Source organism: Cinclus cinclus, chromosome 4 (genome assembly GCF_963662255.1).
Source record: "Cinclus cinclus chromosome 4, bCinCin1.1, whole genome shotgun sequence".
Lineage (NCBI taxonomy): Eukaryota > Metazoa > Chordata > Aves > Passeriformes > Cinclidae > Cinclus > Cinclus cinclus.
Window position 1 is genome coordinate 60899866 of NC_085049.1, and position 19801 is coordinate 60919666.

The 19801-nt window shown below is 45.3% G+C and overlaps 5 protein-coding genes and 1 long non-coding RNA gene across 7 annotated transcripts; 5 read left to right on the plus strand and 1 right to left on the minus strand.

Moving 5' to 3' along the window:
• The first annotated feature begins 280 nt into the window (after positions 1 to 280).
• Positions 281 to 1103, plus strand: LOC134043674 (histone H2A type 2-C). Of its 2 annotated transcripts, XM_062492293.1 has the most exons (2): positions 287 to 367; positions 473 to 1103. In XM_062492293.1, exons 1-2 carry the CDS (start codon positions 287 to 289, stop codon positions 674 to 676), a joined length of 285 nt encoding a protein of 94 aa, XP_062348277.1. In that variant the 3' UTR covers positions 677 to 1103. The 2 variants fall into 2 exon arrangements, with proteins under 2 accessions (XP_062348276.1, XP_062348277.1); XM_062492292.1 differs by having other exon boundaries at positions 281 to 1103.
• A 354-nt stretch (positions 1104 to 1457) lies between these two features.
• LOC134043795 (histone H4) lies at positions 1458 to 1769 on the minus strand. The gene has a single exon (XM_062492526.1). It carries the CDS (start codon positions 1767 to 1769, stop codon positions 1458 to 1460), a length of 312 nt encoding a protein of 103 aa, XP_062348510.1.
• Positions 1770 to 2581: 812 nt separating this feature from the next.
• LOC134043692 (uncharacterized) lies at positions 2582 to 4332 on the plus strand. Its single transcript, XR_009933178.1, has 3 exons — positions 2582 to 3015; positions 3437 to 3527; positions 3856 to 4332. It is a non-coding gene; the product is annotated as an uncharacterized LOC134043692 (long non-coding RNA).
• A 3516-nt stretch (positions 4333 to 7848) lies between these two features.
• On the plus strand, positions 7849 to 8782 carry LOC134043662 (histone H1.03). The gene has a single exon (XM_062492277.1). It carries the CDS (start codon positions 7849 to 7851, stop codon positions 8548 to 8550), a length of 702 nt encoding a protein of 233 aa, XP_062348261.1. The 3' UTR covers positions 8551 to 8782.
• Positions 8783 to 15663: 6881 nt separating this feature from the next.
• Positions 15664 to 17475, plus strand: LOC134043687 (histone H4). The gene has a single exon (XM_062492312.1). The coding sequence runs from the start codon at positions 15676 to 15678 to the stop codon at positions 15985 to 15987; it is 312 nt and encodes a 103-aa protein (XP_062348296.1). The 5' UTR covers positions 15664 to 15675; the 3' UTR covers positions 15988 to 17475.
• LOC134043670 (histone H3) lies at positions 17476 to 17886 on the plus strand. The gene has a single exon (XM_062492286.1). The coding sequence runs from the start codon at positions 17476 to 17478 to the stop codon at positions 17884 to 17886; it is 411 nt and encodes a 136-aa protein (XP_062348270.1).
• The last annotated feature ends 1915 nt before the right edge of the window (positions 17887 to 19801 follow it).

Consider the following 19801-nt stretch of genomic DNA (forward strand, 5'->3'; position numbering starts at 1 on the left):
GCCGGGAGGCGGGGCCCGCCCTCTGCGGGTCGTCATTGGCCGCGCGGAGAGCGCGGGCGGAGCCTGTCGGCGCTGCGGCGCTCGGGATTGGGCAGCGCGAGATTCGTCGCGCCATTGGGCTGCGCGTGCCCCGATGGGCGCCTCGGCCTATCAGGAGGCGGCGGCCGCGCGCAGGGAGGGGATATAAAGGCGGAGGGCTCAGGGCGGCTCTCAGTGGTGCGGTGTGTGCCGGTGTTGGTGGTCGTTGTCGGCAGGAGCGAGCGAGCGAGCGAGCGAGCGAGCGAAGATGTCCGGGCGCGGGAAGCAGGGCGGGAAGGCGCGCGCCAAGGCCAAGTCGCGCTCGTCGCGGGCCGGGCTGCAGTTCCCCGTGGGCCGCGTGCACCGGCTGCTGCGCAAGGGCAACTACGCGGAGCGCGTGGGCGCCGGCGCCCCGGTGTACCTGGCGGCCGTGCTGGAGTACCTGACGGCCGAGATCCTGGAGCTGGCGGGCAACGCGGCCCGCGACAACAAGAAGACGCGCATCATTCCCCGCCACCTGCAGCTGGCCATCCGCAACGACGAGGAGCTCAACAAGCTGCTGGGCAAGGTGACGATCGCGCAGGGCGGCGTGCTGCCCAACATCCAGGCCGTGCTGCTGCCCAAGAAGACTGAAAGCCACAAAGCCAAGAGCAAGTAAAGCAGGCGGGGGAAGCGTCGCGAGCCCAGCAGCGAAACCCAAAGGCTCTTTTCAGAGCCACCCACAGAGTCGCAAAAGAGCTCGAGATGCTGCGAAGCGGGTGCCGCTTGGGCGGTTGCTGCGTTCGTGTTTTTCTCGTGGGGGTTTGCGTTGTTGGGCTTGTCTTCACTGTGTGCAGCCCCGGCCGGTTGAGCGTGGCCGAATTTTCGTCGCCGACGGGGATCAGTGGGAGCAGTGTGTTGCCGGCGCGCGGGGAGCTGCTGGGCTGGCATGAGCGCGGGAGGAGGGGAGCGCGGAATGGGATCGGCGCAGCCGATGGTGGCCTGCGCGCGGGCTTTTGGAGATCGCCCGGGGGTTTTAGTCTCCCCAGTCACGGGCCCGCGTAAGCGGTGCTGCTAGCGGCGGCCGGGAGGAGTTGGTGGCCGTGTTCTCTCCAGGGCTTTCCCCTTAGCCGTGCAGCGATCCCTTTCCGAGAGTAAAGGGAACAAAGCTGCGGCGCCTGGTCGAGAGGTTAGGCTAGCGAGGTTTTCCGAAAACTATGGTTTTCACCTGTCTGGGTTGTGGTGGGTTAAGGGCTGCTCAGGGGCCGCAGCGGGGCTTACCGGAGCTGAAACACACGGGGCTAAGTAAAGCAGTTGTCATGGGAGGGAGAATACTGGAAACCAAAGCGCTTATAGACGAAGCGCTAGTACAGCAACGCAGCTCTTTTGAAAGACAAAGTGGGTGGCTCTTAAAAGAGCCTTTGTGTCTTTGTCGCGGTGATCCGGGTGGAGCGCAGAGTTTAGCCGCCGAAGCCGTACAGGGTGCGACCTTGGCGCTTGAGGGCGTAGACCACGTCCATGGCCGTGACCGTCTTCCTCTTGGCGTGCTCCGTGTAGGTGACGGCGTCGCGGATCACGTTCTCCAGAAAGACCTTGAGCACGCCGCGCGTCTCCTCGTAGATGAGGCCCGAGATGCGCTTGACGCCGCCGCGCCGAGCCAGGCGGCGGATGGCGGGCTTGGTGATGCCCTGGATGTTGTCGCGCAGCACCTTGCGGTGGCGCTTGGCGCCGCCCTTGCCGAGCCCCTTGCCGCCCTTGCCCCGGCCGGACATGATAACGCTGCTGCTACTGCTGCTCTCAGCACTGCTGCTGTAAGGCAGCGCGGTCCGCGCGGGAGTTTTTATGTGGAGCGGTCCGACCTGGTTGAGAGCAGGGGCGGACACGGCGGGCGGGGCCGGGCCTGCGCCTCCGCCCCTCTGGCCTCTCGCGGGCGCCTCCCCGGGGCCCCCGCTGCTCTCTCCGCGCCCGGCCCCGCATCCGTCTCCGTCCCCCCCGCCTCGCACCGATCTCTGCCGCTCGCTGCAGCCTTGCTCTGGAGTTCGGCCGGTCTTGCCGTCTCCGCGGACCTTAAGCGTGTTTTTACCCCGCCTTCTCCCGGTGCCATGTTCTCGAAAAGCCTTTGGAGCTGCTTTCCTGGACTTTGCCTTGTTCTCGTCTATCGCTAGGTGCGCATCGTGTCATTTTCTTTTAGCTTTGTCACATCTTATTTTCTACTAGTTGTCGAACAGTTAGAAACCTGTATATGCCTTCCTGTTGTTGTTGCTCCGACAGATTTACAACGAATATCTTCTACCTTACTGTGCTGTTTTACCAACAGCGCGATATATTTTTTACACCTGTAAAATTTGGGTATAAGTAACCTATCTCCTGTGAGTACTATTTTTTTTTTTCCAAGCATAGGACAGGTCTTATGCTGTGATTTTTTTTCCCTTATTGTGTAGCACTAAATCCTCTTAATCTCATGTTCTTCTGATGCTCTTAACTGTATACTGTAAACTCATAGACAGTACTTTATAAAAAAGCTTAACCAGGTATAGTTCACAATGAAACAATTGCCAGAAAAGTGTATTTCCATTTCATTGGACTTTCTCCTTTTGTAGGTATGTGTTTTGGGCCTATATATGTTCTGGAACCCTTTTAGGCATTGTTTCATGCAAATATATGTATACTTATTAGAAAGTAATGAATAATTTAATAATTTGTAAAACCATAGGATAACCATGGTAAGTATTGTGTTAAATAATTGGAAAAATTCTAAGAGAATTTCCTATGGTACTCCTTAATTCGTTCCCCCTGTTTAAGTTTTCCGAGATGTCATCTGTCTGGTAGGTATTCTGTTTTTTGAGGGGTCTGGTGGTGTTTGATTTTTTTTTTTTTTGCTTGGTTTGTTTTCTTTATTTCAGAAAACCATCACAAAAACATTATTTTATGAGGAAGATACTTTGAATTGTGTGTCACAAGCACTAAGGTGATGTCTTTATATTTTGCCAGTGAGGACCAGAACTGAATATGTGAAATGTGAGTATTTCAGCTGTAAACTGAATCCCAAAATGACTCCGAGGCACAGGAAGCAGTGGAAATCACAATGAAATGGCTGCCTTGGGCTTTATATGTCCCTAAATATTTACAGATATATAGAGCCATATAAAACAAGGTTTCAAGCTTACAATGTATTTTATCTAGTGCTTTTTAAAATTATATTTTCACTTACGTATGAGCAATCTGCTTATCTTCCCCCTTTTATCTATTTCGAAGCATGCTGAAGAATCCAACTGATAATCTCCTTTTAATGTGCAAGGGTTAAAATTTTCACAGAACTGCAAAGTGGAGGGGCACACTTTTTTTCTCTGAATTTTGGTTGTTTACTTAAAAATTCCAAGGACTGGATTAAAGTTCTCTTGGAAGTTTTGCTTCATTCATCTGCAATTTACATCCTTAGGTTGAAAAGAAATCTTCCCCTTTGGTAATGCTCAGTAAAGAGGTTTTAATGCAGCAGTACTATGACAAGAGGAACATAAAAAATAAAGGAGGTATGCAAATCAATATTTTAAGTTTTTTTAATAGAAATTTAAAGGGAAAAAATGTCCTGTATGTTTTAATGTCACAATGCAAGGTGTTTGTATTTTGCTGAAACTAGAGCATCCATTTAATAAGCCTTCAAACAGGCAGGCAGACATTTCATTCCATGCAGAAAGATGTGCAGTGTTGTCACACAGGTAGAGGAATTCAGATAACTGGTATTGACAGAGCTGGGGAACACCATGAACTGGTTTTACCATATGGAGGAAAAGGAAAAAAAAAAATCCACATAGGTGAGAAATTGTGCAAACATCCTTGACTTCCCTCACTACACTCTAGGAAAACTTTCTGTGCTTGTGCTGTATCCAGAGTTTCCAAAGGGCAACTCTTCTTCATCGCTTGTAGACAAGAAGACCTCGTTCACCTCCTACCCCTACAGTTCTGGAAGGAAATCTAACACGGTTCCTAGAAAACCTCTGGAGGTCACAGCGTTCCTCAGTCAGCCTTGGGACTCTGCCCTGGAAGCTGGATCTTTCTAGTCCACGCTCATTTCCAGATCTGCGCTGTTGACTATGCACCAAATATCTCCTCATAATTTACATCTTTTTGCCAGCTCCAGCAGCAGATTTAGGTCTAATGCTGTGTCAGAAACTCCTTGTGTTCCCAAAAACCCTTAGTCAATTTGTGTTTCTGCATGCTGAGCAAGAGGATTTCTGCCCGTAATAAATATTAGTAGACAAAAGCTGACATACAGTGATGTAGTTTCCTTATGTATTTGAATGTTGTGGATTTGAATTTCTGTGATTTAGAAATAGTTTCATCCCTTGAAACTTGGGCATATTCTATTACAAGAGGGGGGGAAAAATAAATAAAATATGTCTTTCAGATGTGGAATACGGACTTTTTAAACATTCTGAAGTCCATATCTTTAGATGAGCCTTGGCCCATACCCAGAAATTTTCAGGTAAATAGGATTGCTGTAGAACCAAGCCAAGACCCTCACCAGTGAGGAAACCACAACATTTAGTGGAGAATTTGGGTGCTGTTCATTTAGGCATGGTGTATATGAAAATACCAAATCAATACTTCTTACCGGATGTTTTGGCTTTACTTGTCATCCAGGAAAAAAATGCCAGTAGGCACAGAGGAAAATAATGGCAGCCTAGCACTCTTTTAAGCAGAAGGAGCAGGGATTCATTATTTATTTTACATTAGAACACCTGTGCTAGGCAACAGCTTTGAATTTTGGCATTAAAATACAGACAAACAATCTTTTTTTATAACCTACCTATTCATCTTTGGAACAGGAGCAAGGGTAGATGTCCTATTTCTGTAAACAATCTGCATAAAGTTGAATTAATTTACAGCATGTGTGGGATTTTGATGCAGAATATGAACCCACTTGACAATGTTTCTTATTTCCCCCCTCCCCTATTAAACTTCTAAAAGAATTCTGGTTAGAATATCTGTAGGCCTGTGCTAATTCATAAACCTGTTAATGTCCTGGAAGGAAAGGCAAAATATTTTACTAAAATATTTCAGTGTTTCTATAGACATTTACCGATTTTAAAAATATGGGGAAGGTGAATAGGGTAATAATAGCCAAATACAACTTCTATGTGAAGACATGGACTATCAGAGCCTTGATAAGCTTTCTTGCACCAACTTTCATTGTTGAGCACATGTTCTCTTTGTTGGTTTTTGTGGTTTTTTTCAATAGTTGCTGAAAAAATAAATTTTAGTCTACAGTGGCTGAAATATTAAAACTCGCTCGATTACAATACAAGTACTTGGATGATTCTAGGCTATTGTGCTTGAATACCCAAAATCAAAACACATCTGTAGAAAAATCAGGCAAATTATCCTTGACTTGCATCAACTCTGGGCTCTGCCCTTCCTGTCTCCAGGTTAATGCCCACCTTTATTTTGGTCTCCAGTGATTAGGAATTCATAATGGTTCATTTCCTGTGAGCATCCACTGCCTGACACTGCCCACCAAGCTGTCATTTCTTGGTCTCTCAGGGTAGGGAGATATTATCTCCAAGGCTCAGTGATAACTTACGTGAAGGAAAGATGAGTTTGGTGGAGTAGAATCACAACTCTGAACATTTCCCCTTTTTCTAAGTAAAGCAATACACAATCACAACAATGAAAGTAAATAAAAATACTAATGTTCTGTTCATATTTCCAGGAATCTCAGAATCCCTTTCTCCCATAAAAAAAAGTAGGAAGAAATACACGGATTACCCAGTCTTTCAATGATTGATAAAGATTACAACATTTCTTGTACAAGCCCAAAATGTTCACAGGAAGGTGCTATTAAATGTTACTATTGTGACACAAACAAACCATGTATACACTAAGATCAAGGGACTTGAGAACTACAAATTTTATCACTAGTGCCTCTGGAAGGTTTTGAACTCTGTCTTGGCTATGGGGTTAGAACTACTAGTTTAGGAAAAAAAACAACAACAACAAATTTTCAGCATTCTGATAGTGCTCAGTAGTGTCACAGAAGGCCTTAATCCTCCCCCAGTACTGGACATTGGTATCAGATTAAATGTGCGTTAAATGCATTTTCCTATTTCTGTATTTAATCAAGAACCAACAGAACATTCTGCAGGGTCACACTGCAGTTTTGTTTTGCTTGTTATTACAGCCAGATCATCCAAAAAGTGCATTCACCTTTTATTTTATAGGTTTACCGAGGGAGACCTTACTAAGCTGTATTTTTTTCAACATTTATCTTCGAGCGGGGGGGGGGGGGGGGGGGAAGGCATTTCAAATTTCAGGGATAAATTCAGTACTTCCTCTGATTTTAACAGTTTGGATTTCACAATTAAACTCAAGTAATAAGAAAAGAATGTGACATTTCTCAAACGACTCAAGTCACTGTGTTTCTTTATTTTTACACTCTGAAACAGCGGGGACTCTATGTTTTACCGGCATTTCATCCATCGTTCCTCACCTGCTTTTAGCTCTGAATATAGCAGTTCACACTTTTTTTTGGGAAGTTATGATAGGCCGGATATGGAGGGTATGGAACACAATACCGCTGCAGGCAGACTGTTAACAGCTTGGTATTTGAAAGAAAGCAACATTGCATTGAAAAGGAAGAAAAAGAAAAAAAAAAATAGAGAATTCATCCATTGCTTGTAATATCGAGCTGCCACTTCCCGGGTCAGGAATCCAATTTATAAGGTGTAGGTTCTGCTCTTCTGAAAGTAGTGAAGTGGTGAATCACCACATAGTGTTCTAAAAAATAAATCCACAAACAACATTTATTAATAAAAACCGAGAAAGCAAGTTTGCGTAAACTGGCTACCCAACATACCCTCAAAGGAGGAATTTTCTGGTTCAACTCCCTGTACATTTCAAAATTCAGTACACTCCAGATTTTGCTTCCCAATCGGTTTGAAATAATTACAAGGCGAGGGCGAACAATCAGCGTACGGATTAACACTAAAAGCAGTTATACTATAACTGAAGCTATCCTGATTCCCGAATTTCACAAACGAATGCCACTTTGTTAAGGTTATATTGAAAATGCAATGACAAGAGTATCAGACCTCACACGGGCACGTCGCTGCTTTGTTCCACTGAAACCCCGAAGCACAGGGAAAGTAAAAACGACTCTCAAACACGATGGTAAAGCAAAAACATCTCCCCAAAAGGCAGTAGCAGAGAAACCGAGATTGCTGAAGGGACACACGGAGCGGGGTAATTTCGGAGGGAAGCGGCTCAGCCGAGGGAGTCAGCTCTGAATCAGCGGCTGGGACCATGGGCTGAAACTGTGTTACTTCCTCGGATTTAATATCAGTTTTCTCTGAGACCAACTTTTTAAACCGCCCTGGTTTTTACGTGCTCTGTAGAGAACCTTCCAAAGAACAAAATTCCATGCCGGTTGCGCCCATTTAGCTCACGGTAAAATTTTAATTGAAAATATAAACCGAAGATTTCTCTCTGCCGAGGTCTCTGCGGCTGGCCGCCGCCGAGTTTCAGCGGTCGCGTTTCCCTCATTTTTGCTCTTTCTGAGGAGAAACCCCACTAGCTCGTAGGACAGACTCCCCCTTTTCTTCCCATAAAGAAACGGGGTGCACGGGCGGCAATTTTTGTAAGGAAAAACTCCTTTTTGCATCCCGAAGAAACACAGCGGGCGCGGCGGCGGGCGGCGGAGCGGAGCGGCGCGCACCAATCAGCGCGCGCGGCGCTGCTATAAAAGGGAGCGGCGGCGGCCGCGCTTCCATTGTTCGCCTCCATCTCCGGTCGGTTCGGATCGGATCGGTTGGGATCGGATCGGATCGGATCGGATCGGATCGTGCAGAAGCCCAGATGGCCGAGACCGCTCCCGTCGCCGCCCCCGATGTCGCCGCCGCCGCCGCCGCCGCCGCCGCCTCTCCGGCCCCGGCCAAAGCTCCCGCCGCCAAGAAGCCGAAGAAGGCGGCGAGCGGCTCCAAAGCCCGCAGACCCGCGGGGCCCAGCGTCACCGAGCTGATCACCAAGGCCGTGTCCGCCTCCAAGGAGCGCAAGGGGCTCTCGCTCGCTGCGCTCAAGAAGGCGCTGGCCGCCGGCGGCTACGATGTGGAAAAAAGTAATAGCCGCATTAAGCTGGGCATCAAGAGCCTCGTCAGCAAGGGCATCTTAGTGCAGACCAAGGGCACCGGCGCCTCCGGCTCTTTCCGCCTCAGCAAGAAACCCGGAGAAGCCAAGGAAAAAGCTCCCAAGAAGAGAACTGCTGCGGCCAAGCCAAAGAAGCCGGCGGCGGCTAAGAAGCCCGCCAGCGCCGCTAAGAAGCCCAAGAAAGCGGTGACAGCGAAAAAGAGCCCCAAGAAGGCGAAGAAGCCGGCGGCCGCTGCGGCCAAGAAAGCGGCCAAGAGCCCCAAGAAGGCGACAAAGGCTGCCAAGCCCAAAAAAGCGGCGGCAGCAGCGAAGAGCCCGGCTAAGGCGAAAGCGGTGAAGCCCAAAGCAGCCAAGCCCAAAGCGGCCAAACCCAAAGCGGCCAAGGCAAAGAAGGCAGCGCCCAAGAAAAAATAAGTGGTGCGGAAGAAACCCTATCTGCTTTGCAGATAAACCCAACGGCTCTTTTAAGAGCCACCCACTTTTCCACAAAAAGAGCTGAAATTATTTTAGTATTTAAATGCCCGTGTAACGCGTGTTCATTTCAAACCTTTTTTTTTTTTTTTTTTTTTCTTCATTGCAGTTTCTTAGGTCCACCGGGTAATATTTTTGCGCTCGTGTTCTTCGCCGGTGCAGATCAGCATCGCAGCGGAGCTCAGCACGGCACATCTCATTTAAAAATAAATTAAATCCCCGTGCGTGGGTGCAAATACATTCCCTTTAGCCGCACGAAATCGGTTCCAACCGAAATTCCTCTGGGTAGCGAGGCACCGCTCCGGGCGACCCAGGTTTTGGGAAGGGGGAATGGAGGTGGGAATGCTGCGTGGTGTCCTGCAGGCGGAGAGCTGTGCAGGGAAGCGCCTCGGACCGCCCCCAGAGCCCGGCGGATTTCGAAAAGCCCGCGCTCCGCCAAGATTGGCAGTAGCTATCGGGCTTTTCTTCTACCCGGCAATTTTCAGGTTAAAAAGGGGGCTCCACCTTTTTCGCCGCGTTCACTTGGAGGAAGACGCTTACGAACTCCCTGGTAGGTTTGCACCGCCTCTCCCACCTCCCCAGTCCCCTCGGGCATTTTCACTCCCAGTCCAGCTTTGTGCCCGCTTTGGATACCGTAGGGCCAGCGGGGGTCTCAGAAATTCGAGGCTTCGAGCTGCCCTGGTGCTGCGCAGTGCTCCACTTCGGTGCTCACTCTCTCGCTCATTTGGAGCTGCCGCGCTCAGTTCTTTGCCGGGTGTTCATTTTTGCACTCTTCGAACCATAAAAGCTTGGTATTTCCTGCACGCGTAACAACCTATAGCTCTGGTCACTGGCAATTCTCCAGTCTCGGTTTGAAGGTTGCACAGTGCACACTTCTTTTTACCGTGATTGCTCTACGAGAAACTGGTTTATTGTGAGTATGAGGTGATCATAGCTTATGTGTAGGGATTTAACTCGTTAATGAACACAAAGTTCGAGAAAAGTTGATCTTTCCGTTCAGAGGTAACTTAAATATTTTAAGAAATTGTTCCATGCAGCAGCAAAGTGAGTATATGCGCAGGAACACTGAATGCACTGTGTATGTAAGTTCCAGTGGTTATACTGTCCATTACAGGAACAAAATTACCATCAAACCAAAAATTCCTGTTCAACCTGTAAAGCTGAGTTTGGCAGCATAGCACAGATACCCTCTGGAAAAAGGGACTGCAGTGGCAAAGAGCAAGAGTGGTCTGTGAAAACTCATGCTGGGGGAGGGATAAGTGTAATGTCATCTTTATGCCAACTGCACCACTGGCATATCAGTCAGTAACCCTTATTCATCGTTTCTCACCTGCCTTTCCCCTCAGCTTCTCCACTGCTAGCCCTGTCTCTGCCATCTCATCTCATCTCAGCTATGGGAGAGCAGTGCACAGTTTCAGACTGATTCTCCCTCACAATAAGCTTAGGTTAAATTACCAAGTCGCTGACATGGTGTCTGATCCCTGTGTGTCCCTCAGGACACCACATCACCTGCAGCATGCTTCTCTAGCTAAGTAAGTTTCCTAATCCAGACAAGAAGAGTTAATATCCTAAGAAAAACTCGGGATATTATTATTTGGCTATCATGCCTGAAACTTCTTGCTAACCTTCTGGCTGACGTTCAGTTGTAGGATTTATGATTGCAGTGGAGTGGGAAGACATCTCACTCTTCTATAACATATTTCTTGGACAAATGGTGGTTAATTTCTTTAGTCAAACATGTCAAGATGCCTCATGATACAGGCAAAAGAAAGAAAATGTAGGAGATCTGCTCAGTATTTTCTGAGGTGTGCTATGTGCTGGTGCTTAGTGTCTGGTCATACTTTGACAAAAAAACAAAAGTATATACTTTATGATTAAATGCTAAGCTGCCCCAAAATTAGAAGGAAGGTAACCACCCCCAGAGTTCAGTATTGCAATTTATTACAGGAAAGACCTGTTTTGATTTGTTTTCTCTTCCACAGGGTCAGTTGTTTATTTGACATATGTACTTCCTCAGTAAATATCAATATCAAAATCTATGATGTTCCAATAATGGCAAATGAACCACTGAATTAGATAAAAATCTACATATAGCAGAACAGACATAGGAACCTGTCAAGAATTTTGTTTAAGTTATTCCCCTTAGAATAACAAATCACTTTCTACTGATGAACACATTTTTAAGATGGGGTTACAGAATTTTTCATAAACATTAGTCACCACAAAGCCGAATTGCCTGTCAAATTACCACAAAACCAGGTAAATTTAAAACATGTTTCTTCATATCTTCCTTCTCTTTTACTGGGTTATGTTATTCACATACTTCTTGTGTACTTCTCTGTCTTTTATGGTTGTTGTCAGGTGGAAGAGTTCATTCTTCATGGATCATCACATCTTTAAAAAACAATTTTAAAAAGTCTCCCTTAGGGACTCAATTATTAAAAACATCACAGGTGGAGTTTTGTTGCAAGGGAAACTACTCCACTAATTTATTAAGAAATCTTCTGTGTTTGGTAGAGAAAATTAGAAGCTAGACTTCCATATAAAGCAAGCTATGTTAGCTCAAGCACAAAGATGTTTAAAATTTGTGCTGGAGACAGTGCTGATAAGACAGGGTTGTTTTACTTGTTGCTGAGCAGTGCTTACACAGACCCAAGGCCTTTCTGCTTCTCCCACCACCTCACCCATGAGGAATCCAGGAGGGCACAAGGAATTGGGAAGGGATGCAGCCAGGACAGCTGATCCCAATTGACCAAAAGGAAATTCCAAATCGTACAGTTTCATGCACAGCAGATAAAGTTGAGGGGGAAGAAGAAGAAGGGAGGGGAATATTCCAGTGATGGCTTTTGTCATCCTAAGTGAACATCACGCATGATAGAGCCTTGCTCTCCTGGAGGTGCCTGAGCTCCATGGAAGTGCTGAATCAATTCCTTGTTTTCTTTTGTTTCCATGGCTGTTGCTTTACCAATTCAACTGTCTTTATCTCAAGTCACAAAGTTTTTCTCTTTTTTTGATTTTCTCCCCCATCTCTGGGAATCTGTGAGGGAGCAGCTGCATGGTGTTTAATTGCTGGCTGGGGTTAAATCATGACAGCTGAATAAAGTGGAAAAAAACTCCTTCCTATAATCCTGGGCTAAATAACTTGTAAAATTATGCACATTTAAGTTATGTACATTTCAAGACTAAGTTTGCAGGTTCTCAAAAGGAAGGAGCTGAGTGGTGAAACACCTACAATGTATGGGCAGGAAGCTGGGGACAGCCAGTGTGGAGTCTGGAAGAGTGCAACATAAATAGCATTAATGCCAGGACTGTTCTGTGCTGCTTGCATGTCAGAACAGATTTGAAATAGCTTGAATTTGGGTACAGAACCACTTCTCAACTAGACACCTTTGACACAGTAAGATTCCACAGCAGAGTTTTCCTTCCACAAGTTTCTTTTTTACTATCTAGATCACAATGCACCCAGTGTACTGCTGGACCCAGGGTTATCAGATACTTTTTTCTGTAGGAATTTGAGATTTCTCCTTTACATAACATATTGTCAAAGCATAATGAAGTCATCAGTGTGACTCCTCCTGGGATCCCCATTCACCCTCCATACTCCTTTTTGGGCAATTATTTCTAGATTTAGAGTTGCATTCTGACTTTCATTTTGCACATAGTGTTTTGTTGAGCACTTTGCATTTCCATTCCCATATGAGTTTTGCTCATTAGTCCTGCATGAACTGCTGAGACACCAGTGAAACCTCAGTGAATGCAGGATTTTTATTTTTTTTTCCAATGATTTCAGGGTTGGGCTGCCAGCAGCTGTTGAAAAACTGAAATGTAAAAAATTAATAATAGGATTATGACTTATATCAAACATTGACACTTGATCGAGTAAAAGAAGTCCCTAACTACAGCACAGAGGTGTGAGATGACAACCAAGGGCTGTAGCTCACTGTCTGTGGCCTGCACTGTATCTCCTATGTCATCTGTGCACAAAGGGATCTGTGCATTGCTGATGTCAAGAGAGGATGACTGGGTTGAAAGGCTAGATCCTGTGAAGACAGGATGGTCACAATTTGGCTCAGAAGAACAGAACAAATGGAACAATGTCATGATCTGAACTCTGAAGTACCCAGAGCCAAAAAAGTAACTTTTGCCTGCTAAAGTCAGTTATATATTAAATTGCAGGCTACTGCATGTACTAATAACTTTTATGAAGTGTCTGCTACCACATATATGACTATATTACTCAATTTTCCACCTAGATCATGCCACACATAAGAGGGAGAGTGAGATGAGATTATGCTGTATATAAGGAGGGCAGAAATTTAAGCTGTTTGAGAGGAATACAAAAAGACTTTGAAGACAGTCAACAGGCTGCTCTCCTCTCCCTCCTCCCAGCTGGGCAGGCCTCCTTGGTAAGCTTCTTCACATAATAATAATAATAATAATAATAATAATAGTAATAATATCTGGGTTAACACAACATGAGTGTTCTTGTTGGAGCTCTATCGTTGTGCATTTAGCACTGATAGTTCTGAATTTTAGTGCTGTTGCTTCAATAAACTTCACTGTTCTCCAGTTGGTGATTACAGATTTGCAACCAGATCTATAGAGCTGAAGTGGTTAAACTGCACTGTTTGTGAATCTGTGCTCATTCTTCTTATTTGACACTACCAGGCTAACAGTGCTGAATTTGAAGGAATCAGAAGTTGAGGGCAGCTGCACCCATCCCCTCTGATCCCTGAGGACCAGTTGGAATCCAGGGGTGTTCATTTTCTGCCGAGTTTCTGTACTCTTCATGCAACACAGAGGTTAGTCTCTATGATGTTTGAATTTTCTCTTCTAATGGAAATGATTCAATGTAGTTTAAATTACTGTTTCAATTTTATCAAACAGACCTCACAGAACAGAAGATATTTGATGTATAATTTAAAATTAGCTGTGAGTCAAGAAGAGCAGGAACTCAGCTCAAAATTTGCTCCCCTTTTTCAATTGTGTATTTCTGTCATGGGTTTAAAAAAATAATGCTATGAACAAGCATATATCTATTATTTCTTTTTAATCCTTTTCCAAATGATTTCTGGTATTTAGCTAAGCAAACAGTCAGCAAGAGACAGAGGAAATTATATATATATTCACAAATCATTGGGCAGAAGCAGCTCATTATGGAGCAGGATTTATGTTATGAGGATTGGCTTCATTTTATTCCACTGCAGAAAAAAAACAATAAAGCAGCAGAAAGAAAAGCTCAGCTTTACAGAACTGGACAACTTATCACAAGCTGCTCAGGTATGTGAATTTTCCAGGATTTTGTGACAGCCTCATGGCAGGCATCTGCAAGTGGTAACAGCTCTTAGAGAAGAAAAGACCTGTGATAGAGTCAGTCCCTGAAGTCTGATTGATCAGACTGAAGATATGGATTTTCATAGCAGAGTAATTTCGGGGAGCTCTGCAGCAGGTAGTGCTAAACTATTCTGTTGATAATTTCCTGGGGACTTGCCTGTGTAGTCAGAGATTGGAAAACCTGCTGCAAACGCGACAACAAGTGTAGGCCATACCGACCTTACTTCCAAAATCTGCTGGAAGTGAGAGAAGAACTGACGACAGAGTGCCCATTTTCTTCTGATAGCCTGCAGCAGTCCTGTCACGGTCCCTGAAATTCCCTCCCTGAAAGGACAAAAGTGGCCTTAGGAAAGACAGCACCATGACCCAAGCCATGGCACCTCACTGGATTCCAGGAGTATCTGCGCAGCCCAGATGAGAATACTATCAAGTTCCTCGTGGAACAGAGCCTTTGTTGGAGGTTTGAAATGCTAGGATGTCTCTTTCAGAGTTTCGGTGTTTGTCTTGCCCCATTTGGGATTCCCTTGGGCCTGTGCTGAATAGATGAACATGTGACAGATCCCATTATTACCATTTATCAGTGAGAGAGGGGCCACTGAACAGTGATTTCTCTGCTAATAGGTGCAACATCTCTGTCTGTGGGAAGATGCACTGGTTTTTGTTCAATCTTTTGTTGTATTCTCATGAAAGCATTCATTACATAAAGCTGCCCAGCCAGTAAGATAAAAACCACGACCAAGCAATCAAAAAACATCCATGAGAGCGCAGCAAACACTCAATAAGTGAAACGTTTTCATCCTTGCAGACAATTTTCAAGTAGAAAATATTTTAATTAATAATTTCTTGCTAAATACTGCTTGATTTCAGCAGCAAAATCTCATAATATTTTCCTCCGCCTAGGAGAGCAAACCTAGAATTATTAAAAACCTGAGAAATGCAAATCCACTCGTATTTTTGATCGCTCTAAAAATAGCCATTCTCTTCTCTATCCTACTACTGCACTGGAAAATACTGTAAAAATATTAATCCAAAAGAATACTTTCACCTTAAAAAAATTAAAGTGAAACATGTAAAATCTCAGTTAGTATACCTGTACTGCTAAATTCACCTTGAGATAACATTCGGAGATGTCGGAAATTAAAACATAAAAAAACCCCGAGGATAGGTAGAAGTTCTGAGAAACACAACTGGACAGAATTTGCTGCAAGATTACCCATTTAAAAAAAAAATTGCAGTAACTGTATAAACGGAGAAGCCACACAAGGGAATCTATACGAGCAAGTAAACCTGAAATACATAAGTCATACCTCTTTAACAATATCAAATCAGAGCATAATTTAAGTGAATCAATGAAATGCGGTGACTTTCTATGAATGAGCCTTTTCTTCTAAACGATCAGGACACGTAAAAACTTTTAAAAAATACACCAATCATTATAAAAACCATCCGTGGAGTCCTTACTGTCTGAAGCACAAGAAACACACGAGAAAATCGACAGAAACACCGAACCCTTTGTGCCTCGGGAAAGGGAAATTCCCAGAAATCCCGACATTTTCTGCTGGCGGGTCGAGCGGCGCAGAAAGAGCGGAGACGCGGGCGGCGAGATGGCAGCCCCGCCCCACCCCCCCCCCCCCCCTTTGCTCTGCAGTCCTCAACCAGGTCGGACCACACCCTAGAAAAGCCGCGGCGCGGGCAGCGCTGCCTCACGGCGGCAGCGGCAGCAGCAGCGTTATCATGTCCGGACGGGGTAAGGGCGGCAAGGGGCTCGGCAAGGGCGGCGCCAAGCGCCACCGCAAGGTGCTGCGCGACAACATCCAGGGCATCACCAAGCCCGCCATCCGCCGCCTGGCTCGGCGCGGCGGCGTCAAGCGCATCTCGGGCCTCATCTACGAGGAGACGCGTGGCGTGCTCAAGGTCTTCTTGGAGAACGTGATCCGCGACGCCGTCACCTACACGGAGCACGCCAAGAGGAAGACGGTCACGGCCATGGACGTGGTCTACGCCCTCAAGCGCCAAGGTCGCACCCTCTACGGCTTCGGCGGTTAAAGCTCTGCGCTCCACCCGGATCACCGCGACAAAGACACAAAGGCTCTTTTAAGAGCCACCCACTTTGTCTTTCAAAAGAGCTGTTTTACAACGATACCGGAGGTTGGAAGACGACGATGCTGTTCGGACTTTGTACTAAAACTGTTGTCAAACCACCGAGGTTTTGCGGGTGCTGTCATCTCTCTTAATGGGCAGTTGGTTTTTGCTGTGTAAGCTGGGGTTTTTCTGTGTTCGAAATTGTGTTATGATAATCATTTCAGAACCTCTGTGATATTTTCCCCATGTTCGCCTACGGTAAAATGTCTTGATTTAATAATCTTGCATTTCAATAACGTACGAAGAAATTTTAACTGATTTTTTTCTGTTGGAAAAATAATTTGTTCTAAAATAAATATTTTCTTCGTGATACTTTTATTTCCCTTCTTACTGACTTTTAAAAATAAAAGTATAAATTTAATACAGTTTTCTAGTGATGATTTGCGTTGGGGCGGGGGTGGGTGGAAGGGAAGGCTTAGGAGGGGAGCGAGCAATAGAAGCAACTTGTGAACCTATACGTACATTTTTAATCAAATGTATCCAGAAAAGCTTTGCATTAACATTATTCTCAGAAAAGGTGCTCCAGTCTTGGGCTCGCTTCAAAAATATTTTTGCTGGTAATTCATGACCAAAGGGAAAAAAAGCAAATTTAACTTTATATAAAACTTATGAAAATCATTTGGCCCTTGCAAACAATTATACCACTAAATATATGTGTGCGCACATCTGGTTTTCTCACACCTTCCTGAGTAGGGGGAAATTAAATAGGAGATTAATACCATATTCCTTTCCAATTAATTTCACAAAAAAACAAAAACAAAAAACCCCCCCACAAATTAATGGCCTAAGTATTATCGTCATCACGATGTTGCCTGATGATACGTAAAGCTTCTCATTAAGATTTTCCATTTAAGTATGAAAAACGTGGAAATAATAAAAAGCAAAAAAAAAAAAAATCAACCACTACAGCTTTTTTAATACTTGTCAGAGCTACCAATTTGTATTACTGGTATTTGTGAGCTCTTCTGACCATTTGTCCTTTGTGTCTTTAGGGATAACGTAAGGAGCCGAAACAACCTTGTCATTCTTTTGCAATCAGCCTACAATTCACAAAAAAAAAGCAAACCAAAGCAGAACAAAGACGCGAAGAAAGAAGAGCAAAGTGCAAGTGAGGCTGTACGCTGTCCACGATCTGTCAGGAGATGGGCAGAGATGAGGAGCCGGAGAAGCAGAGGGGATGCGAGCCCCGAGCGCGCAGCGCTGGGAGCGGGTCCGGGGCTGCGGGGCCGAGAGGCTGCGGGCGGAGCTTCAGCCGGGATCGCACGGCAGCCAATGAGATCGCGCCTCTTGCTGTCCAATCAGAGACGCGACAGCTCAATAAATAGCGGTGTTTTCGGCCGCGCGGTGCTCATTTTTTTCTTCTTTGTTTGGGGCTGTTGGTGCTGCTTTGGAATGGCGCGGACAAAGCAAACGGCGCGGAAATCCACGGGCGGGAAGGCGCCCCGCAAGCAGCTGGCCACCAAGGCTGCCCGCAAGAGCGCGCCGGCCACGGGCGGCGTCAAGAAGCCGCACCGCTACCGGCCCGGCACGGTGGCGCTGCGCGAGATCCGCCGCTACCAGAAGTCCACGGAGCTGCTGATCCGCAAGCTGCCCTTCCAGCGCCTGGTGCGCGAGATCGCGCAGGACTTCAAGACCGACCTGCGCTTCCAGAGCTCGGCCGTCATGGCGCTGCAGGAGGCCAGCGAGGCTTACCTGGTGGGGCTCTTCGAGGACACCAACCTGTGCGCTATCCACGCCAAGCGAGTCACCATCATGCCCAAGGACATCCAGCTGGCCCGCCGCATCCGCGGCGAGCGCGCCTGAGTCTCTTCCTCCTTCGATCCACAAAGACCCAAAGGCTCTTTTAAGAGCCACCACATCAACGTTAAAAAGAGCTGCAGCGCTGCTTAAAATTAATTTCGGAATTTTCCTGGGGTGATTTACTAAACAGTAAAGCAACAAATGCTGTGCTAGTGCTTAAGGGGCAAAGGAGACGGATGGGGAGAAATGTGCGATAAGTCTCTGTTAGGGGATGGTGATTAGCTAGCCTCAGGCCGGAGGAAGGGATTTACATCCCTGTGGCTGAATGCGACACAACTCTGAAGAGAAGAGAGGGGCGGGGGGTGGCGGTAGCCGGCAGGGATATTCCTGTGTCTGCAGTGGACTCACGCTCAGGAAAGCACCTTAAACCGTGGCTTGTTGGTTCAAGGCAAGAGCAGAAACTTTCTGTGTTGCTGCCAAACCTAGCTAACACAGATTGCTTTAAAGGGGGCTGCCGCCTTGCCCCAACAATCCTTAACACCAGGAACAAGAATATCAATCTCAACAGATCAGTTTTGACTGTCTCAGATTTGATATGTATTGTTATATCTGTCAAAACTATAGACAGCCATGCTAATGGTACGCGGTTCATGAGGCTTCTTATAGCACAGGGAAGTAAATGAAACGGCAAAAAACTGACTGAAAAATACTGTGGAGAGGTATAACTTAACGAACTTCCAGATTTGTTGCCATAAAATACAAAACTGGGGGAGGAAAGGTTGTGGGTGGGTTTTCATTTGTTTTTTTGTTTGTTTTTTGTGGAGGGGATATTCTCAGTAAGTCATAAAAACCTTACTAGTTGTAATATATGAATTTTAATTAGTTTTAATATATGAGTTTTAATTCCATATGTATTTTTATTACTGAAAATGTATGTATTCTTGCACTAATGAGAGTAGAAGTGTTTGTCTTTCAACTTGCTTTTCTCTGGTAGTGATCACCATATCTGATGTATGCTGAGTTGTTATTTATTCAGATAGTTCCTTAGGATTCTTCATGAATTTCTAAAAGGACGTATATATACACCTGAAGTTTTCAGCCTTCTAGGGACCTACCTTTGCTTGAATTCTTACTATGAGACTAGGTCAAACTAAGAATTGTCTGAGAGTCAAAATAGGAAGTTTAAAATTAAACCTCAGGTTTATTGGTAGCTGTTGTTACTCCAGATATTTTTGGATCCGTCTCCCTTTCTTATTTCCATCTGCAAACATTCACATCTGGTACTTGGGATGCAACAGTCCTGAGGACCGGAGAGCACCTGAAAGCTGCTGATAGAAGTCAGAGTGGCTGCCTGTTGTCATTAGAGGCTTCTGGGCACTATTTACCTGCTTAGATAATGCTGCATTACAGACCCTGTCTGTCAGAGACAGCACTTGGGTGGTTGGGATAAGAAAATAGAAACACTTGTTGAGTGTACCCATCAGACAGCATAAAGATTTGCTTGGGGAGTTCCGCCTATTATCTCTTTTTAAATTTATTTTCTCCCATCTTTTTTCTTCCTCCCACATAAAGCCCCCTGAATGAATATATTTAACGTCATGGTCTGAATTTGGAACAAGTTTGGAATGGAATGGAAGTTGTATATTTTAGCATGATGAAGATTTCTCCTTGTCTTGATTAAGCAGCATGATGTTATAAGAAACTTTTAACGAACAGCCTGGGGAGAGAAGGAAATATTTCAGTAGGCCATAGAAGTTCCATGTTTTCCTAAAAGTCAGAGAAAAGAATAAAAAAAAGGATAGCCTCCGTCTTTATTTCTTTATTCCTTCTGCTTCAGTTGCAATAGAGCATATTTAACACTAACTAGGAAAAAATAACTAAATCAATGAATTCTGTATTATTTCCAACCAGTAGCATCATATCAATGCCGTTAGATCCTATGTATCCCCTTTTAGCAATTATACTGAATATCACTGAT

Bases quoted from the DNA above. Each gene is read 5' to 3' on its own strand.
- LOC134043674 (XM_062492292.1), top strand. From the start codon at position 287: ATGTCCGGGCGCGGGAAGCAGGGCGGGAAGGCGCGCGCCAAGGCCAAG.
- LOC134043687 (XM_062492312.1), top strand. From the start codon at position 15,676: ATGTCCGGACGGGGTAAGGGCGGCAAGGGGCTCGGCAAGGGCGGCGCC.
- LOC134043670 (XM_062492286.1), top strand. From the start codon at position 17,476: ATGGCGCGGACAAAGCAAACGGCGCGGAAATCCACGGGCGGGAAGGCG.
- LOC134043795 (XM_062492526.1), bottom strand. From the start codon at position 1,769: ATGTCCGGCCGGGGCAAGGGCGGCAAGGGGCTCGGCAAGGGCGGCGCC.
- LOC134043662 (XM_062492277.1), top strand. From the start codon at position 7,849: ATGGCCGAGACCGCTCCCGTCGCCGCCCCCGATGTCGCCGCCGCCGCC.